Raw genomic sequence first — 21,440 nt, 5'->3', positions numbered from 1 at the left:
AGTGTCGGTAATTTAATTATTATAATAATTTATTTATTTAGTTAAATAGTACCACCAAACGAACGAAGGATTACAAAAATAAAATTTAATTTAATCCTATGATACTTGTACCAAATAATATTAAGTATAAGCAATTATATGACTTAACTAAGTCTAAAATTAAGTCTAATCTTAAAAATTATGAAAATGTGAACCAAACGGACTATAAAGGAATAAGGTTCAATTTGGCTATTAATTTTATTATTGGAGTTCAATTTAGTTGTTTTTTAAATTTAGATTTTTTTAGCCTAAATATTTATATGTTTGACTCGAATTAATTCATTAAAATTAGAAGATAGTTTATTTTACGCCCGCAAGTAACCTTCATCAAACTGGAAGTAGTAAGGCAATTTATGCCCTGCACCCCGGTCCACCTTGCAGTGTGACTAGAGGCAGGGACATATGTGCGGGACATAAGTCCCACACTTTAACTGTTTTGTTTTTTTTTTTTAAGATTTTGAAGTTATGATAAAATAAATTATAAAAATTATATAAATTTAAATTATATATATTAAATAAATATTTTCATATTTATAAAAATTAATTTTTATTTATACGTTGTATGATTGTTATAATTATTTTGAGTTTAAATAATAACATAAATAAAATTTATAAATAAAATTCAATAGAATTATTAATATTGTATAATTTTTTGTAATATTTTATGAATAATAATAAATTAAATTTTTTAGTGTCTTTTTCAAATTTTCTTATACATAAATTTAAATTTTATGTGTTAAAATTAATATAATATAACTTTTAGGATCTCTTTATATACTAAAATTTTATATTATTGGTGAATGGAATTAATTTTTTGCATATTTCACAATTTAAATATTTCATCTAATTGATAATTTTATAATAAAAAATATTACATTTTTATAATGGACATTAATATTTAATATTTACTATATCGATGACCATTTTATATTCAGTCAATTTTTTAAATTTTTATTATTTTAGTGAAGAATATTTATCATTTATGATATACATGTTCATTAATTGTTATTGTCAATTCAGTAATTATAAATTTATTATATATTTCTCAAATCGCCGTGAAATATTTATTTTCGGTTGAAAATGATGTTGATTTTTTATAAAAGTTAGATTCATTATTTTTGTAATATATATTGAAACAATTTTGTGATTGATATAAATATTCATCATTTATAGGTATAATAATTATTAGTTTATTAATGGATATTCATTAATTTATCTAAACGGACATATATAAGATAGATATAATATAAATTATCTTTATAGTTAGTAAATAAAAAAAACGTTAAAATAAAATTATCCTACAAATATTTATATTTATATTGTGATACAAATATTTTTTTAGTGAAATAAAGTTAATAAACAATAAATTTTTAATGTTTAAACAATAAATATTTAGTATATATTTAATAAATATTTACCGATTTAATCAACATTAATAAAAAGAAAAAACGTGTATCAATGTGTTATATCTGACCAGAACACGGTACAATGTAGTTCGGAATACATGGTATAAGGCCTAGGTTCTAATTTGATCGCAACTGATATTTATTATACAGGTAATAATCCAGAAGATTCTCTGTCCCAGCTAGCACTACATCTAACTCACTGAGCTACTCACAAGTAACTCGGTTCACAAATAAATACATGTACAAGTGCTTACAAGTGGACCTGATCAGGTGCTGTTGTTTGCTTTCTTCAGCTGATAGCATATCCATTGATCTTTCTTTACTGAAACTTTCTTATTCAATCAAGGACTTTGTGATCTTGATCAGGGGTAGAATTAAATTCAGCTTTGTGATGCTGATTAAACGTCTGTGTCTCATTTTCGATGAGTATATTCGAGTAAGGCTAAATGTATATATCAACATTTTGTTCATTTGCCCGACACGACATTCTTGGAAAAATAGAGAAATCAAAACTAAGTTAACCCGTTTTCAAAGGAATTATATTTTTTTTCTATTTTCATTTAAAAATTAAAATAATTTTTTACACTTTTTTTTTTTTAGAAATACATACAACACTCAACGTTTTGTTTATTTCATCATTCTTATAATATTCGTAGTCTTTTTAAATTTTAATTTCTATTATTTTTAGGAGTAATTTAGTAAATTGATATTTTTATGAGTAATTGAGCACCATTTAATTTAACCTAATATTATCTAATAAATTAAATATATTAATTTAAAAAAATTTAATTTAATTTTGTAGTTTCAAATAAATTAATTAATTTTATTTAAAATAGCCTTCTTTAAAATAATTATTTTCTAATTAACTTGGGTTAAACCTACACTAGGTATCGAATACCTTTTGTTTTTTTATAATTGCTGTTATTTTTATTGTTATAGGGTTAAAGTAATGTTAATTTGTTGGGGTATTAAATTAGAAGAATATGGCTAATTGTTTATGCAATTAAAATATATATATATATATATATATATATATATATATATATATATATATATATAATATATATATGGTGGAGTGTTACTTTAGCTTGGCCCCTCGCCGTTTTCCTTCTTCCCCCGACGCTAACACCTCCTCTCCCCACCACTTTCTCTGTTTCCACGTCTGCACCTATAGCAGCCACCGAAACCTCTCGCCAGGGTCGTCTTCCTCTTCTCCTTTCCTCGCTATTTGACTTTAGCTTGTGGGTGGAGTTGCTCCCTCCCTGCTGCCACCATACAACCAGCCACCTGCTGCCGTCCTTTTGCCAATTTGCCGCCAGAATCAAGTATCTTGCCCTCCAAAAGCTAGGAATAGCTCCTCCCCATCCCCGTTCCTTCGCCGGCAGCCTTCAGAGCAGCCTCCTTCCCACCGCAATCTAGTGGTTTCCGACGAAGGCAAGGTTGTGATTTGGTGTTTTTGGCTTCAGCTTATTTCAAGCTTCGCGTAGCCGCTTCGGAATTCGAATTCCAACACTGTTGGCGGTACCGGTTTCCAAAACCTGATTTTTTTCGAACGCAAAATTTCAATTTTTGTATCGTATAATTTTTTTGAACTCGAAAAATTATTTAAAATTATTAAAAAATATTTGGTGTATTAATTGTTAAATTTTAATAATTAATAAAATTATTTAATTAATTAGTAGCTTTATCCTAGAAATACTATAGATTAATTATCGAAAAAATTATTATTTTGTTGTGTAAATTGAGGCTGTTGGATCGTAAAATAATATTATTTTGCCAAACTGTTAATTATGGTATTGTGATCTGGGTTGTGTCGTTGAGTCGAAAAAAATAATGCAGCTTTGGTAGCTGAATTCTCTTAATTAAATGTGAAATATTTGAATTATTTTTTATCAGGTTTTGAACCCGTTATACAAGGAGTAAATGTCCATATTTTAAGGAAAGTTCTGCCGTATTTTTAAGTCAGGATCAGTCGGAATTTCTTAAACAGGCTAATCTAGGAGTTTAGGCCTATGAAAAATTATGAATATTTTATTAATTTAATTATTTTCGTAAATAGAGAATCCGTCAGTCCAGCCAACTCCATCCGAAATGTAGGAGCAGAACAGCGAAACTCGGCAGAACTATGAGTTACAATTATATATTCTACCGCATGTGTCATATCTGCATTTAAATGAAATTCCTAAATGAATAATTATTATAGTTATTTTAGTAGTATAAGTATTATTAAATTTATTTTATTTTCATTATCATTAACATTATTAATATTATTATTGTTGTTATTATTATTCTTCTTATTATTATTATTTGTGCTATAACATTTATTATCATCTCAATTATTAGTATTATTGTTATTATCATTGTTGATGTTGTTTAAATATTATTAATTTTATAAACTTGTATTACTTCACTGCACTGCTATTACTACCGTGATTGTTGAGTATCATGTTGCATGTAATATTACTGATGTTAATGTTTTGTGGCTCTAGATGAGGCAACAGTAAAACATGCCACCCATGACTACATCAGGACTGTGTGTGCACCGGTATAAATATGAGTCAGATAATAGAGGAATATTCGATGATGTGCCCTGGTCGAGCACAATTCTCTAGGTCTATGGAAGTGTGATTTGCTGAAAAAAGATCCATGGTCAAACATTGTTTTCTAAGCGCCGGCTATATTGGTATTTAAGTGACCAGACTGGACTTAAGGACCTTGGTCGAGCCTTGCTCTCTGGGCGTCAGTATTATTGGAATAAGAAAGTCGAAATGCTGCTCAAATTGGAGGTTTAGGGTTCTGCAGAAGTACTCATCTCGTATGTGTTAAAAGTACATTTTCTTTTAAAATTACGATATGACACGCTTTGTTATTTTGTGATATTTTGTACTATTAAATAGTTATTTTATATTTATGGTTACTTTAGTTTAGGATATATGGTTTTAATTCACTCCCGAGGCTGATAGTCTCAATTTTAATTTTTCAGGTGACAACTCGGTTCTCCGCCGACTTTCTCTTGGCAGCCCGATTTCTTTCCCTTCAGACTTATTGTAATTAAATTCTACCTTTTGTATTTCGAATTATTTGAAATTTTTGACTCTCCGCATTAGTGGACCTGAAATTTTACATCTTATTTTGGTTGGTTAAAAATTATAGAAAAATTATTAAGTACGCATGCTAATGGATTAATTTAACTGCATTGTGATTATGTGAATGAATTGTTGATTATTTAGATAGTGTATATACATGTATGCGTCTGTCTGGATTATTGGCTTGTTACGGGTTTCGGTGGCCTTAAGCCTACCCATTTTCTAGCGCCGGTTATGGGTCCACTGATCGGGTCGTGACAACTCTAATTTTTAAATTTTTAATAATTTAATAAATATCTATATTTGTAGTTTTTGACATTTTAAATATTTTTTAATGAAAAAAATCAATTTGCCCCCTAAACTTGGCTTAAGTGGGCAATTTATCCAAATTTTTTGAAATTATGGGCAATTATGTCACTAACTTAACAAAAATAGCCACATCAACTCATGTTTATAGTTTATCAAGTTGCGTGTACTTCACTTGCCAATTTTGGAATATTAATTTGATTGTTTATAATGGGCCTCCACCTGTTTTCAATCCTTTTTTATTCTTTATTTATAATTTTAAAATGATAAAATTGGCAAGTAAAGTACACGCAACTTGGTCAACTACAAACATGAGTGATGTGGCCATTTCTTTTGGTATCATGTAGATTTCTCTAGGAGGGCAAACGAGGTGATAAATGATTTTAAGACAAAGGTGGAAAGGCTGAGGAATGTGAATGTCGAATTTATTGCTGCAGAAGAAAGAGACTGTGGTGAGAAAGCAATTAAGAAAAATTTGGATGGTTTGGAGATGAAAGTGACTTCTTTGAAGAGAAAGTTCTATAATATGAAGAAGGAGAATGAGAAAAAATAAAAGATCGTGTGAAATTTATATGTGTTATGTTTTGTAATGATATATATGTGTTATGTTTTGTAATGATATATATGTATTATAGGTGCTTTGTTTTGTAATGATATATATGTGTTATGTTTAGTTAGGCAATGGTGGACTATGTCGGTTAGAGCTAAACACGGATCGGTCCAATTCGGTTATTTATAAATCACCAGTACCATACTAAACCTCGGTTATTTTAAAATTGAAGGTACCAGTACCATACCAAACATAAAAGGATCCAATACCGTATTGTACTAATTTTACGGTTAAATACAGTTCGTTTCCGTGCTATTTTCGGTTCTAAAAAATTTTAAAATTACAACTTTAATCTCATCTTTAATCAAATACATTTAGAGAAAATATGATTACCAACCAAAAAAAAAGTAGTATGAAAATCTGAATTAGAATTGTAATCATATTCTTGAACCACCTATTTTGCAATTCAGTCACTTGAAAATATAATAATTCATTCAATATTCAAATATAAATCATTAAAATATATGTTACTGCTAGCATAAAAATGTTTTGCAGATGACAATCATTAAAATAAATAAATTTATAAACTTTATGTAGCACTAAAATACATGTCCAAAATTAGCAAAGGAATGTTATTACCTCCCCTCAAAATTAGCACTCTACATTTAATCTTGGCATAAGAGACTCACCAATCTCAGGATCTTGAATAATTTTTACAATAAAAGTAAAAAATTACGTGAATAAAACTTAACAGCATCAACAATAAACAAACATATGTAAGAAGTAAAGAAATGTTACCTAGCTCTATGCTTTCAATATCCTCTATTTCTTCTTCTCATTGGATAGGTTTATTTGAACTTCTAAGCCAATCTTGACAACAAATGAGGACCTCCGCTGTTGTAGGAAGTAAAGAACTTCTATATTGATCTAGAGTTGTCCTCCAGTACTAAATGCAGATTCAGAGGCTATTGTTGAAGCTTGGATAGCCAATACATCGCTTGCAACCTTGGACAAGATAGGATACCTTACTGAATTCACCTTCCACCATGCTAAGATATTGAAATCAATGGTAAATTTTTCTGCAAATTCTTCGAAGTACCTATCTAACTCAGATATCTCAGACAAATTTTGTTGCGCTTCTTCCTCTAAAAAGAACTTATAATCTCTTTTTTTTGTTTCTGTATCACTTGGCCCGCTATCATATGCAGATTTCTCTGAGCTCCCTACAACCTCACCCATATATAATTGATCCTCAATTATCTTGTATTCATCCACCATCAACTCTAAAGTTGTTTTTATCATTTTTTCCAAATTTTTTGCCGCATCTTCACCATAATAAATGGTATACTTAGCTTTCAAGTACTTTAAATCTAGTATTATAATATGTATACTAGTTTACTAGTATCAGTATACTATGTGACATATTAATATATATAACTTATATTTTTATAGAGTATAAAGTATATTATAATATTATAGTTATTTTTAATATGTATTATTTTTTTATTTCGATAACAATTGCTTGAATTATATAAATGATAAATATAAAATAATTTTTTTATAGAGGATAAAGTATTTTATAATATTATAGTTATTTTTAATATGTATTATTTATATAATATAAATAATTATTAATAAATATATGTAAAAAATTCGGTTCTACGGTTTGGTCCGGATCAGTACAAGACGAATCGGTTATGGTACGGTTTTTACTAAAGAACCAGTATCATACCGTTATAGTAAAAATATTCGGATTGGTTCAATTCGGTTATAAAAACTTTCAGTTATTTCGGTTCTGGTATTTTTCGATACGGTTATTCGGTTCGGGCGAGAATTACCGAGATTCACGCTCAGCCCTAATATCGGTATTGATTTAGTAGATTATTGTAGTAGTTTGACAAAATAGTTAATGCATCTGTAATATGATACAAATGATGCAAATGTATTCGGACTTTAATATGCAATGAACATTGCTAATGGCATTTGCAACATTAAGAGCATCAAGATAATACATAAATTTCGATAGTTTTATATTGCCAAATAAAATATATGTTTAACATATAACATAGCCACAACAGTTTATCAATGTGTATCAAGATCTGCCAATATATATATCAACTGCCAAATTATACCTCTAATCCAGTTTATAAACCAAAAAGTGTCACTATATATCCCTAAGTTGATCTTTATATCAAAAAGTGTCATTATATACTCCTAAGTTGATCTTTATGCTAAAAAGTGCCAAAATGTACCCCAATTCCAAAATGATTGTGCCATAACAACTACCGGCTATGTACTAAAAAAAACCATCAAAAGTCACTCAAACACATTATACCCTCCAAGGTGGATTCCTTGCATTACTGCACTAAGATGATTGACTTCCAATTACTGTTGAGAAAGATGTATCTTATGGTTCCTTTGAATTTGCTTTCATTTTTCCTTCTTGCTTAGTGCTTCTGCATCTAACTGTGCTCTTGTAATTATTGGACTGTCGTCCCACCTTAGGCTTGGTGCTTTGAATCTACCATATGCTGTGTTTTCCTCACAAGTAGAAGAAGGCTTGGATCTGCCAACTTTTCTAAGACCATCAACAGGTATTAGCTTTGGCATGCTTATTTTCTTCAAGAAAAGTGTGCTCTGCCTTGAAAAATCATAAACAATTCATACCTAAAACATATAAGTCTTTTGAAAAAATCAAGGAAAATTGTGACTTAAATCAATAGATGCTCTCCCTTCATTTATAACTATACCAATTTGATGTTTATGTGGTTTTTGCCTTTAGCAGGCGGCATGCTTACAGATTTAACAGTAGCTTTAACCTTTTTGGCTCCAATTCTTTGTCCAATAGTAATACATATTGACTCACTGAATGATTCAATCCTTAAGGGGACATTGCATTTCATTTCTTGTATCCTCTGCCCATGAGATGATTGAGCAAGTGGTTCTGAATGCTCTTTATTCTTGCAACCATATTTATTATGGCCATACTCCTTGCATTTACTACATTTCATTTGGCTACATCTTTTTGAAATTCTTCCACTCATCTTTGTCTCCTCGTGACCTTTTCTCCTACATATTTATGGTCTGTCAGGCTTCTTTTTCACTTCTCGTGGTTGTAAAGGAGGGAGACCATTTGTTTTTCACATACTTTCACCCCTAACTTGTTATAATACATGTGTATATGCCTTCTCATATGTTTCCTTTTTATACTAATGATCACATAATTCCTCAATGCTTAATCCTCTATGATATATGGCACAAGTGCATGAGGACAGGGTATTCCTGTCAGGTCCCATGACCTACAAGTGCAGTTCTTTTCTCCAAATCAAGTGTATGTATATCTTTGCCCTCAGCTATCTCAAATCTATCAACCCCATTCCATAACTGTGCAATTAAATACTTTGTCCATTCTTTTTTAGTTGCTTAATGTAGCTAGGGTTAATGTTTGAACGCCACCTACTTACCCAAATTCTCCTTTCTTAAATTCTTGTCATTATAGCCTTCCTGATTTCTTCAAGCAACTTGATGATATGTAACTTTCTTGCTTCCAAAATGTTATTGTTGCAGTTTTTGCACATATTGTTATCAACAACATCTAACTTTATATTAACTCATCAACTGAACCACTATCCATCTCCTTCAACTCCTCTAATTTGTCTAAGAAGTGCTCATAGTATGAGGCTTTTGCACATTTCCAAAACTGTTTCCTCAGTTCAATTCCATTCCACTTTCTTTCCCATCTTGCAAATATATGCATTGTACACTACTGTGCTCTGCAAGTGGAAGCTCTTCCTTGACTGTTGGTAAAAGACCCTATAAATATATCACAATATTTCAATACCAAACTATAAAAGAAGTAGAAACATTAAAGAAAAAAAGTGTAATTAGGGGTAACTTCTGCATATCAGTAATTACTGCCAATCCTGTTCCATTTCCTAAATCCAAATCTGATTTCAATAACCTCAAATACCAGCTCCAACTTTGCTTGCTTTCAGTCTTTACAACTCCCTAAGCAATTGGATTTTGTTGGTTTTTTCCATCGCGACCAACTGCTGTGAGTAGTTGCCCACCACAGTGGGTTTTTAAGAAGCAGCCATCCCTACCTATGACAGGCCTACTCCCCTTTTTCCACTCTTTTTTAAGTGCATCAAAACATACATAGAAGTACCCTAGCTCCGTTGTATCTCTTAAAGGCATTACAACCACAGTAGATCCAGGGTTCGATATTCTTAACTCCTCATCATAGTCATTTAGTTTAACATACTGATCAATGTAATTACCTTCTATTTCATTTAAGATTTTCTGTTTTTCCCTTTTACACATGGTATATCTAATCTCAAACTTCAATTCAGCCTCTACCTTCTTCTGCAAATCAATCACCTATACACTTGGTTTTTCATTAAGAACATCCTTTAAGTATAATGCAAGAAACTTGCAAATGACCTTTTTACTTGAGAAAGCTTTCATGCATCTATGCCTAAAGTTATAACTTTTAATTTTAAAATCCTCAGTACTACCTTCTTAGCAAAGCAAATCCATGGGCAGTTCTTGAAGCAATATACAGCTCTTACTCTGTCTTTCTTATTTCTTTTGAAGTATGTCAACACCTCTAACAATAGAATATTTAGTACATGCAAATTTGTACTCTATCTTTGAATACCATTTCTACTACAAAAGTTTGCACTTTAGTTAAAGGATCATAAACAATTTTTTTTAATTTTCTTCCTCCTCACTATTTTGTTGCCATTATTATTTGTTTCTTCTTCAGAACTATCATGAGATTCATCATTCTTCAGGTGATTCATTAGTTTGCATTGATTCTTGATTCGTAACTTTCGGATTTTGATCATCATTATTTTGCTATGTTCCAGCTCCATTTTCTTCCTTACCCTCGCTGCTCACACCACCAACAACTCTTTTCTCTTCTAAATAAGCTCTCTTTTTTTCTCTGGCCATCATTAACTCTTCATCCTGTGCATCTATATCTAATCCATTACCAATATCAATGACAAAATCATCCACTTCCTCCAAGTCTATTGATGCATCAGTATTCAATCCCATAAAAGGTTTTCATGTATATTTGAACCTTCTAAATCATCCTCATTCATACCAAGCAAAGGCACTTCTGAGATTATATTAGCAACGTCTATTTCATGCTCACAATACAAATCACCTATTTTGCCATCTCTCATATTGTTTAGCATGTCAAGCATCCCATTATTATTATAAAAGTACTTCAAATCAGTTTTTAAATCACCCCATGCTTTAACCAAAATAACTTCGATTATGACCGTAACCTAATAAACCAACCATATTTACTATCCTTTGATAATGCAGCTTATTAACGTCAGAAACAGGAAAAAAATTTAACTCTCCATTCTTGTACCTTAATCTAGGGTCCATCACAAACATATACCCCTATGGTGAGTTCTCACATTCACTGAGACATCCATACTGCAACATACCAGACATTAGCAATAAACTATTTAACAAACAAATAAACACAAAACAATAAACAAATTAACAAACAAAGAATCCACTGTGCAGAAAAATTAATGTACATACACAAAACCCATATTAAACCCACAAGACATGCTTTTAAATATATTAACAGTATTATCCAAACCCAAATAAAAAACTAACCTTTTAGTAATGCAATGTAAGGGTTACTCACCTCACCTCGTTCGAACACAATTGGTATAAATATCCTTAAATTTCTACCACCATTCGACTGTCAACACATTTGGATTTCTCTCTCAATATTTTTAGGGATTTTAAGTTCTTTAGCTTAGAGAGAGATATTTAGCTTCTAGTTTTAGCTTAGAGAGTAAGTCTTGGTTATTGACAAATGCAATCCACGTGTAAACAAAATCCTGCCAATTCCTTTCTTTCTTATTTCTCTAATTTTATTTATCTAAAGAAAATACTAAAAAGATTTATTCACTCGCCTGTTGTTGTTGCAAATGAAGTACACACGACTTGATCAACTACAGACATGAGTAATGTGGCCATTTTTATCAAGTTAGTGAAATAATTGGCCATAATTTCAAAATCTGGATAAATTGCCCACTTAAGCTAAGTTTAGGGGGGCAAATTGATGTTTTTATCATTTTTTAACATAGAACTATATTCAATATATCTACACTGTTTATTAGTATTTAAATATTATAAAAAATAAAATTTTAGATATATATTGAGATAAATTAAAAACTAAAAATATTTAATATATAATATTTATTTGATTAAATTAAAAATTAAAATATTAGCAAAATATATATATCCTAATTCTGATAGAATTAAAAAGCATATCCTAATTTATTTATAATCACTATAAATCAAATACATTATACTACATGAATTTGTATAAATTCTTCTACATATATTATTTTAGTGCCAATTATTTTATTTATAGGAGATTATGAAATTTATAACTTGACCTTGTTAATGAAAATTATATAACTACGTTACACATGAAATAAGATGCTATATAGAAAATATTACACATAAATTTGTGAAATAAGACGTTCTTTTCACTTTATCCAATGCCAGTCTTTCACCAACTATAGGTAACCAGCAGGTGAAGTATTTACTTTCCCTCAACATAAACAACCGCCATTTTAACAGAAAGAAGAAGAAAGCAGACCAAAATTCTCTTTCTCCCTTAAAATCAAGAAAGCTCTTTTCGTTACAAAAACTCTAAGATTTTCATTTCCTCTTTCTTTGTTTCTTTATCGTTTTATTATTAGCATTTGGGTCCTTTTCTGTTCTTTGAGATTTGATCTTTGAAAGAAAATCAATACCAATGGACAAGAAAAACAATCTTGATCCTAAACCTGATGAATGACCCTTCCATATAACCATGGAGAAGGGGGAGCCAGGTATTGACACATTGAGTAATGAATTAGCTGCTATGAATATACAACAACTGGTGAAAGACTCCAAGAAAGCAAAAAATCGCTTGAAAGATTTTAAGAAGGATAAGAATTTTGAGAATTTGAAAGCCTTGTTCCATCAACCTGTGGTTGGCAACATCCTGACACTCCATGACCATGTCACTGACTTGCCGACCAAAAACATGGAAAGGAATAAGAATCTTCAAGGGAAAGAAGCCAGGATGTACGCTCTGCTGAATAAAGGTGAAGATAAAGATTTCAAGAATGATGAAGGGGAAAGCAAGAAGAGTTTCTTGGAATGGCTTAGAGAATGTGATGAATCAGATGATGATGATTGGGAGACACTGAAAGATTTAAAGATCAAAGCAGTCAATCTCGGGATTAATCTCTCTCGACTTGCTCTTGATCTCAAGTTCCTGACGACAGTGGATGGTGATTTGTATACGAAAGGTTTAGTTCTTGCAAGTGCACTCAATTGGGTATTCGACGAAGATGAAAATTCAGTGGTAGTGCAAACGATTTACGAATTGCTTACTACTGAAAATGTAGAAATAATGGCTCCTGAGACGAAAGAATCTAAACAAGCGATGATTGCGGAAAAATGGGCTAAAAGTATTGATGAATCATTGATTGAAGATGCCACTGATAAACCTATTCTATTATTGCTCAGTGAGGTTTTCCGCTTTGAGTGTTTCTGGATGCATCGAGGATTGCCCAGTTCGAAGAAATCACTCAAGTATGCAATTCCATCTCTGGTTGCTGAATTCCATGAATGTGAAGAAGCTTTTAAGGTGGTAGAAAATGAGGTCAAAGACCTGATAAAACAATATTCAGATATGTATGAACAGGATCTAAATATGAAGAAGAAAAGTGACGAGTATAAAGCATTGGAATCAGAGATAAAAGAATTCTGGAGTCGAATTTAGGAGTCAGAAAAGGAGACAAGCCAAGCAAAGGACTGAATGAGAAATGTGAATTTGTCTCAGGAGGTGCAGTGATAGTGATGTACAGGTAGTTAGCAATTCTGGCAATATTGCTTTGAAAAGACACTATCTTAGTTTTACTTGCTTTGACAAGACATTATTTTGGTTTAGTAATCTTGGTTTTTAGGCACCACATTCTGCTCAATTATTGAGGTTACAAAATATAAACTTGGAACTAAACTTTAGACATTACTGTTATTCTTGGAATGAGTATAGCTATCAATCAGTCAAATGAATTTCCATTATCTGAAATTATGGAAATTTAATATTTTCTTTCAAATGATTCAATAATTGTCTAGTTATAAGTATGATTTTTTTTTTCAATCTCTTGTTTTCTTTTTTCATTCAGTGTTTTAAACTTCACCAACCAAATAAAAAAGAATCAAAAGAATTAGAAAACTTGCCCTAGGTTGGTAAGTATATTTGTTATGAGTATTAAAGATCAAAATTTAATTGATATATTCAAAGTAATATTCTTTTGTTATAAAAGCTCAATATATTTTTTTATGAACTAATAGAAGTTAGAAGGCATGTGACAACTCAGAGTAGAGAGAAAATTTGATAAAGACAGAAAGTAAACCTCGAATAAAGAGCAAAATGTCTAAATAAATGGTTGTTGGTAGACTTCTAGAACGGCAAACACTCTAAAGTAAAAAAATTGTATATATTAGTTAAATTTAATACTAAAATAATTTATGAGGTTATTAATAATATATATATATATATATATATATATATATATATATATATATATTTATAAATAGGTGAAATAATTATAATTTCCTATATAAATTTATTAAAAACTCTAAAAACACAGAAATTTCACAATTACTTAAAATATTCTTGAATCTACCAAAATTATAACATCATAAATTTGTGGAGCTGAAATGAAAAACAACTAATGTGATCTAAATTTGGATAGTCAGACACATGCCTCTTAACAAATTATTCAAACATATCAAGTAAATAGTTCTTTTCTAATAAAGTTTCTAGTAGATATATGAAAACATTTAAAAGTTATATTTGTTATTTTATCAATTTAATTTTTTAATTATACTCATTTTTAAAATATAAAGAGATTTGAATACATGAATAAAATATAAAAATTAATTTATATATTAGATTAAAAATTCAAGAAATAAATAGTATTTAACTAAATCTTAAAAAGAAGAGTATTTAAGTATAAGACTATAAAACAGAAAAATATAAAAATATAATTTATAAATATTAAGAGGAACTAGTATAATATAAAAAAAAAATTACAAGGAAAATAGTAATTATCTCAATATTATATAATACTCGATCATATTTAAATAAAGTTAGCGTAAATAAATCCTGCAAATTGAGGAGCATGTTTACCTAGTTATTCAGTACTTAACTCCTTTTTTAGGTATCCTATCTTGTACCAGAAATTTCGTCAACGAAATATAATATAACTTGCAGGTAAAAACTGATCACTTTCCCTTCCCCCATTTAACAGAAACAAGTAATCGAACCATCTTCAAATACACAAAACTCGGCGCTTCTCTCTCTCTCTCTCCTTGTGTTTCATAATCAAGAAAAGCTCTCTGGTTTTCTTTTTTCCCTTCCTCTTAACAATTTTTTATTGTCAGCATACAATCTTGATCCTAAAGACATAAATACATTTAGTACTGAACTATCTGCATGAGGAATCACTGGGTGCTGCAAGGGAAGTTATGAACATACAGTTACAAGTAGAAGATTCCAAGAAGAGAAATAAAGAAGAAGAAGATTTAGTGAAGGATTTTAATGGTCCTTTTACAGACAAAGGTACCAAGAGACTCAAGCAACAAGGAGGGAATTTTGAGAATTTGAAAGCCTTGTTAGATACTCCTGTTACCAACATTAAACGGCTGCATGAAAAGATTAACAGATTCAGTCTTAGGGATAAGAGATTCAAGGGTCTGGAAGCAAAGATGCTTGCTCTCTTGCATGAAGATGAAGATAAAGATTTCAAGAATGATGAAGGGGAAAGAAAGAGGAGTTTCTTGGACTTGCTAAAAGAATGTGATGAATCTGATGCTGGTTCTAAAGCTTTAAGAGAGTTAAAGATTAAAGCAGTCAATCTAGGGATTAATCTCTCTCGTCTGGTTGTTGATCTCATGTTTTTAGATTCAGTGCCAGTGGATTATGATATGTTGGTGAAATTCCAAGTCCTTGCAACTTCACTGACTTGGATATTTGAAGGTGAGAATTCTGTAGTACTTCGCAGGATTTTTGATTTGATTGTCACTGCAAATGGAGAGTTGAGGAAGATGAAAGAATCCAAGAAAGCACAGATGTCAATGGCAGTGATGATAGAAGAAGAATGGTTTATAAAAAGCAGATACAAAGAAGAATTGATGATAGAGGAAGCAGGTTCTCAAAGAATGAACCAAGAACAAGAAGGTTTAATTGAAGATCACGCTGATAAACCTATTCTTCTACTGCTCAAAGGAATTCTTTGCTTGGAGTGTTTCTGGATGCATCGAGGATTGCCCAATTCGAAGATATCTCTCAAGAATGCAATTCCACTGCTGGAGGCTGAGATCCTGAAATGTGAAGAAGCATTGAAGTTGATAAAAGATAAGGTAAAAGACCTGATAAAAATATATGCATCTTGGTTTGGAGAAGAGGTTCTGAATATGAAGCAAAGTGATGAGTATAGAGCAATGGATTCAAAGATATATGAACTTTGGAGCCGAATTGAGGAATCGGACATGGAGAAAGTTCAGAAAAAAGGACTGAGGAATTTGAATAAGAAGTGTCAATTGAGAATTTGTGTGAGAGGAGAAGTAACAAGCGGTTAGCATTTTTTTAATTGCTTTGGCAGAGAAAGTGTATGGCACTCTTGCATATAACAACCGGATTGAAGATAATTGAATCTTGGAGATGAAGAGTGAAGCAATGACTCGTTAGCTTCAAGCTGAATTGGTCATATCAGCAAGTGTCTATAGCATGGAAATGGCCAATTGGAAACTGATTAATTTGGATGTTACAGCTAGTATTATTACATCATACACACAATACTCGAGAAAAACTAAACATTTTCTATTAATATGAGCATAAAGTCATTCAACGATTAGCTTAACTTATTTATCTACTTTTTTTATTTTTTTACTTTTTCCTTCCTCAATTTTCAGTTCTTACTTCCAGGGTGTTGCTAATTAAGACATTTCATATATATCCCCTTGCCTTTTATATCTTATTACTGTCAATTTTAAAGTTGTTTCTACATTATAAAGATCATGGTCAACACCGTACAAACATGTCTACCACAAAGATTGTCCTTAGAAAATGCTAAAAGGAAGATAAAAAGATAAGGGGTTTTAAATGTTAGAAAATAGGTAATTTATATACAAAATGGGGAAAATTGTGTAACAAATTGGCAGGCACATAAAGGGGAATTCAACAACAGTTCTTAGTGAGAAACATCAAAATAGCAGGTCACCCTTCATGTATCAAAAGGCAAGGAAGCAAAACAATCAGGCATTAATGTAACCATCAGCGGTTTGCCTAACTCTCAGGGTCAGATATATCAGTATCAGTGTCCCCAAACTCGACCTGGATCAAAAAAAAAAAAACAAAGATGGTAAGTATGATTCCTGAATTGTGAGAAAAAAGATTTTTTAAAAAAATAGCTATAGGTCCTGCTTTGTATATTGTTATATTTAGATTCAAATAGGTGGAGTAATTTCAACCATTGTTACTAATCTTAGCAAGCATATAAGAGACGAGTGCGTACTGAAATTCAATCACAATTGCAGGAAAGCCTGCTCAAGTGAATTGCTCTATTTGCAGCTAGCTTGCTCGGGTATATCAAGACCGACTTCATCCATAGGACAAAGAATAGTCTATGATGGACTTGAAGTGCGATATTAATCTTTGCAATCTGAGTTGTACATTGGTGGTACTAGACAACGATGTTACCAAAATATAATCTCAAGCTTAAGCAGACATGAGAAGGTCATCATCGGATGAAACAGAATGCAAAAATTCAACCAAGTCTCATCCAAATGTCAATATTGAGTAATCATGATCAACTGCGATCAATCTTCACAACCTTGATGAAACCTAACACTACATTGTAAATAGATATTGTAGCCCTATTCCTCATAAGAGATTGCTTTCGTACTTGTAATTCCCTGACTTCTATAAATATACCTCCAACTGAATTTATCTTAATGAACAGGGACAGTATGATAGCAATCACAGAACATGTGCAGTCAAACAATCACAAAGCAAAAGCATAAGATACTCATTACTGAATCTTTAGTATTCTCATTGTCAATGCATGGTGGCATATAAGAGCCTAATCAAATGAATGAAGGAATTAATTGGAATTAAAACAATGACAACAATAGAAGACTTTAAGCTAGAAAAATGATAAAATAAAATTTTAAAAATAAAGAGAAGGCCTGTTAGTTGTCTCTAATTTCCTTGAGAAGTAAGAACTTACAAGATTGAGAATAGAAGTACAATTTTACGTGAGTCAAAAGACGCCGCTCGCTTATATTTTCTCCATCTGTTATTTGGAATATCATGAACCCTCTCATTGAATGACTTCTCTGTTGAAAAAAAAAAAATCATCGAAAGGCATACTTTAGCAGTGTAGATGTAATATCTAGCTTTCGTACTATCTCAGAAGGAAGTCCAATTAAGATTGTGGACATGTTAAACAATATGATGTTTTCAATACAGATAATCAGTCAAGTCAGAACAACAAAAAATTTCTGAGTAACAATACAGAACACACAAACATGCATCTGTTTACCTTTCCAATGTACCAAAAAAGATGCATCTATTTGGAAAGTATGTTGCTCACAAATTATTATAGAGATTCAGCATAAGTGAATACTGTTTCAGTAGCAAGCATTCCTTAAAAGAAACTTTTCTGCTAGTTTATTACAATATTTCCAGAATAGCCACACATCCGTATAGAGTACTAAAAAATGCTTATACATATACCTTTAGAAATATACTTCAGTAAACTTGAGCCAGGATTTGTCAATAGTTGCATCAATCTTGCCCGAGTTTTTATACTTGCTTGTCTCTGCAGTACCCCCTGCAAATGATGTAACCCATATAAAATACTAGCTCTAAATATGGACGATAATAGTAAAATTAAGGATAAATCACCAAGTACTATTATCAAACAAATCATTTCCTGAGCATAGGTCTATTTATTGATTACTTTTGATGTTTGGAATACAAAAGAATTTTTCAAAGATGCATTTTATATGATAAGAGGGACTTACAGTTAGAAGACCTTCAGGTTTGGTACTTGCACCGGTTTCATCATTGGATTTAGGCTTTTCAAAATTTTCCATCTCAATATCTATATCCAAAATGCATGGCGAATAAGCATCTGGAGTTTCCATTTGCAAACCAATGAAGTTCTGGCAATTCAGTTTTGGATCTAAGCACATCTGTTTTTTAGGTGAAACAGGAAGTTCAACAAAGCTTAAAAAGGCCAGCTGCGATGTACATTTTGGGTCGGTTTTGTCTTCCTCAGATAACATGGAAATACTATAAAGATCTTGGCCCTGCAAAAGGAAAAAGAAAAGGTTAAAGACATGTGCGGATACAAGTCTTGATGGACTACTAAATACCTAATTTTTCTTCATTTAAAGCAAACAGAAGATAGTTTAGATGAAAAGTGAGAATCAGGACCAAAAATTTATTGCCTTTAAGGTCTACAGAACAACAAAATGAGTCACCATAAGTGCAAAGTAGGACTAATTATCATTCACTAATCCTATATTTATTTGATATAGGCTTATAAAGGATCTAGATATCTCCATCAACTAATTTAATTATAGATTGATAATCTAACATTATGAGGCAAGCCTAGGCATAATAGTAAGGTTGCTCTTTCATAGTTAGAAGGTCACAGGTTAAAACATGGAACAGCATCTTTAAGAAAGAGCAGGAAGACCAATACAATGTGTAGCAGAGACGCCAAATAATTCTGGCTGTTTATGTGCTAGGTCAATTTGTTGCTTTTATATTGTCGTCACATGTACTGCGTTAAGAATATGGTTCTAGAAATCATCTCCGCCTCCGCCTACTAGCTTAAACTTTTCAGTTCGATCACTTATCAAAAACAACTTGAGAGATTGGCAGAAGGAACATAACACCATGCATAAAAAAAGTGATGCCTTTCCTATAATGAGATTAAAAGCAATTAATGATGACATTAGCAACAAAATCAGAATAGAAACAACAGTGGTGTAGCTATATCACATAAGTAACACAAGGACATAGTCAATATTGGTGGACCATCCTGCTGCATCTGAAAGTTCAACTCTAATAAAGCATTATGATATTACAAGGCATAAACTCTTTTGTGGATTTAACAATAAAAGCCAATGATTCAAATTCAATGAGCAAAACATTGGGAAGCAAACAAGACTCCAACCGCACACACACTATGCAAGGCACAAAAGCATAAACATAAAAGAAAATGAACTTTGACCCTTATACCAACTACTTGCAGTAGGAAGCAGGGTTTTCGAGGGAGACAAATGGCACGATTTGTTTACCATCTATAATAGAAAATGAAAATTATGAAGGATGTCTATGTTAAAAATGTGCTTGCAATACACAGTACTTGGTCATATTGTGGGACCACTAATTGCTATCTAGCAAAAACAAAGAAACAGTTTGCACTGCGAGCAGATTTACTCCACCAGGATATGTTGATGAAAACATTTAATAATGACTGAATAAATGATGACGACATAATTGCATGGAAAGTTTCTGACAGGTCACAATTAACTGCCCCCCTTATATAATTCTGACAAAGTTCTGCAGGATAAGTTGGAACCCAGCATGACATAGGAGCTGAGATTCTTGGGATCATTAATTCTTTATTTTTAAGATTGAACTAGTAACAAATATTGATTCTCAAGCAGCACAAAACTATAATCAACAAGAAATTAGATGCTCCAGAAATCAAATTTCCAGCTGAAAAACATACAAATCTTGACCAACATAGTTTTAGATTTAAAAATGATATGATATGAAAGAAATTTAAAAAATAGCCCTTCTGTAATTTTCTTTTTCTGGGGGGAACACTATAGTTATGGGACAATTAAGTCCCACTCACAGCATTTATTTCTACTATCCAAAAGGAGAATAAAACACCAAATTCCATTCAAACCACAGAAAGAATTCATCACTAATTTCCATAAACAAGAGAAGCGGTAATTGATAAATCAAAAGAAGTTTCAATGAACTTACATGTGAATTCTGAAAGCCAAAATTATCTTCAATTGGAAAAGAAGCCTCCTCAAAAAGAATAGGCACAACATCTGATAAGACAACCCAAGACAGAAACTTTCATTAATCAAACATACAATATAACACAGTACATATCAAAGAAAAATCGAATCGTGCAACTGACTCAAGAATCATTACCTAGAGTAGTAGTACACTGCTGGTTAAACTCGTCAAAACTCGGCTTTACTAACTGAAAGCATGAATCTGCATCAGCTAGATCGCAACTTCCATCAGTAATTCCCTGCATTCAGAACCAAATTAGTCTCAAAACAAACACAAACAGAAGAGCGGTTGTTAGGAAAAAGAAAATGCATAGGATGTGTTTCATTCGAAGAAAAATACAGAATTAGCGTAATTGGAAAGCAGAATTCGAAAATGCAGAGCGGAATAGCTAAATTAGAGAGCTTAAAAAGAAGAGAAAGGATGAAATTGAAGATCTAACCTCTTCAAAAGAAGCAGCAGCCATTGCAATTGCAACAGAGATGCAAGAGATTCTTAGTGTAGAAAATGGCTACTCACTCAGTCAGTCACATACTAGAGAGATGATAATGCATGTGATTTTGAGTGTATTATATATACACCATACAGAGATACTGACATCGGAGAAGAGCTGTTTAAGTGCAGCGACTTGTCAGTAAAGCTCCTGATCACGACATTTCTGATTACTACCACAATAATGTTTTTCTTTTTTCCTTTTCTTTCCCAAACTGCCCTCCTCGTAACTTCCACTCTTTTTTTTCTTCGAGTTATTTTCATTTTCTTATTATGAGTAACCCCGTGATACTCTCTTCTGAAAATTTGAAAGTTTGGTATTCTCGAATTTAAACAACTTTATTATCAGACTAAGTTGGTTGTTTGAAAATTTTTTATTCGAGTTTTATCACCACTCCCTC

The 21,440-nt window shown here is 31.3% G+C and overlaps 1 protein-coding gene and 2 long non-coding RNA genes across 3 annotated transcripts; 1 reads left to right on the top strand and 2 right to left on the bottom strand.

Moving 5' to 3' along the window:
* Nucleotides 1–2,514: 2,514 nt before the first annotated feature.
* Nucleotides 2,515–4,636, top strand: LOC125370509. Its single transcript, XR_007216541.1, has 3 exons — nt 2,515–2,966; nt 3,935–4,260; nt 4,429–4,636. It is a non-coding gene; the product is annotated as an uncharacterized LOC125370509 (long non-coding RNA).
* A 2,839-nt stretch (nt 4,637–7,475) lies between these two features.
* LOC125370527 lies at nt 7,476–11,330 on the bottom strand. The gene is made up of 2 exons (XR_007216562.1): nt 11,062–11,330; nt 7,476–7,965 (listed from the first exon to the last, which is right to left on the bottom strand). It is a non-coding gene; the product is annotated as an uncharacterized LOC125370527 (long non-coding RNA).
* Nucleotides 11,331–16,575: 5,245 nt separating this feature from the next.
* Nucleotides 16,576–21,177, bottom strand: LOC8269068. Its single transcript, XM_015726663.3, has 7 exons — nt 20,990–21,177; nt 20,686–20,788; nt 20,509–20,579; nt 18,522–18,809; nt 18,232–18,328; nt 17,723–17,831; nt 16,576–16,827 (listed from the first exon to the last, which is right to left on the bottom strand). Exons 1-7 carry the CDS (start codon nt 21,011–21,013, stop codon nt 16,749–16,751), a joined length of 771 nt encoding a protein of 256 aa, XP_015582149.2. The 5' UTR covers nt 21,014–21,177; the 3' UTR covers nt 16,576–16,748.
* Between the last annotated feature and the right edge of the window lie 263 nt (nt 21,178–21,440).

The sequence above is a fragment of the Ricinus communis genome, chromosome 7 (genome assembly GCF_019578655.1).
Source record: "Ricinus communis isolate WT05 ecotype wild-type chromosome 7, ASM1957865v1, whole genome shotgun sequence".
Classification (NCBI taxonomy): domain Eukaryota; kingdom Viridiplantae; phylum Streptophyta; class Magnoliopsida; order Malpighiales; family Euphorbiaceae; genus Ricinus; species Ricinus communis.
This window is presented reverse-complemented; position numbering and strand designations above follow the sequence as displayed.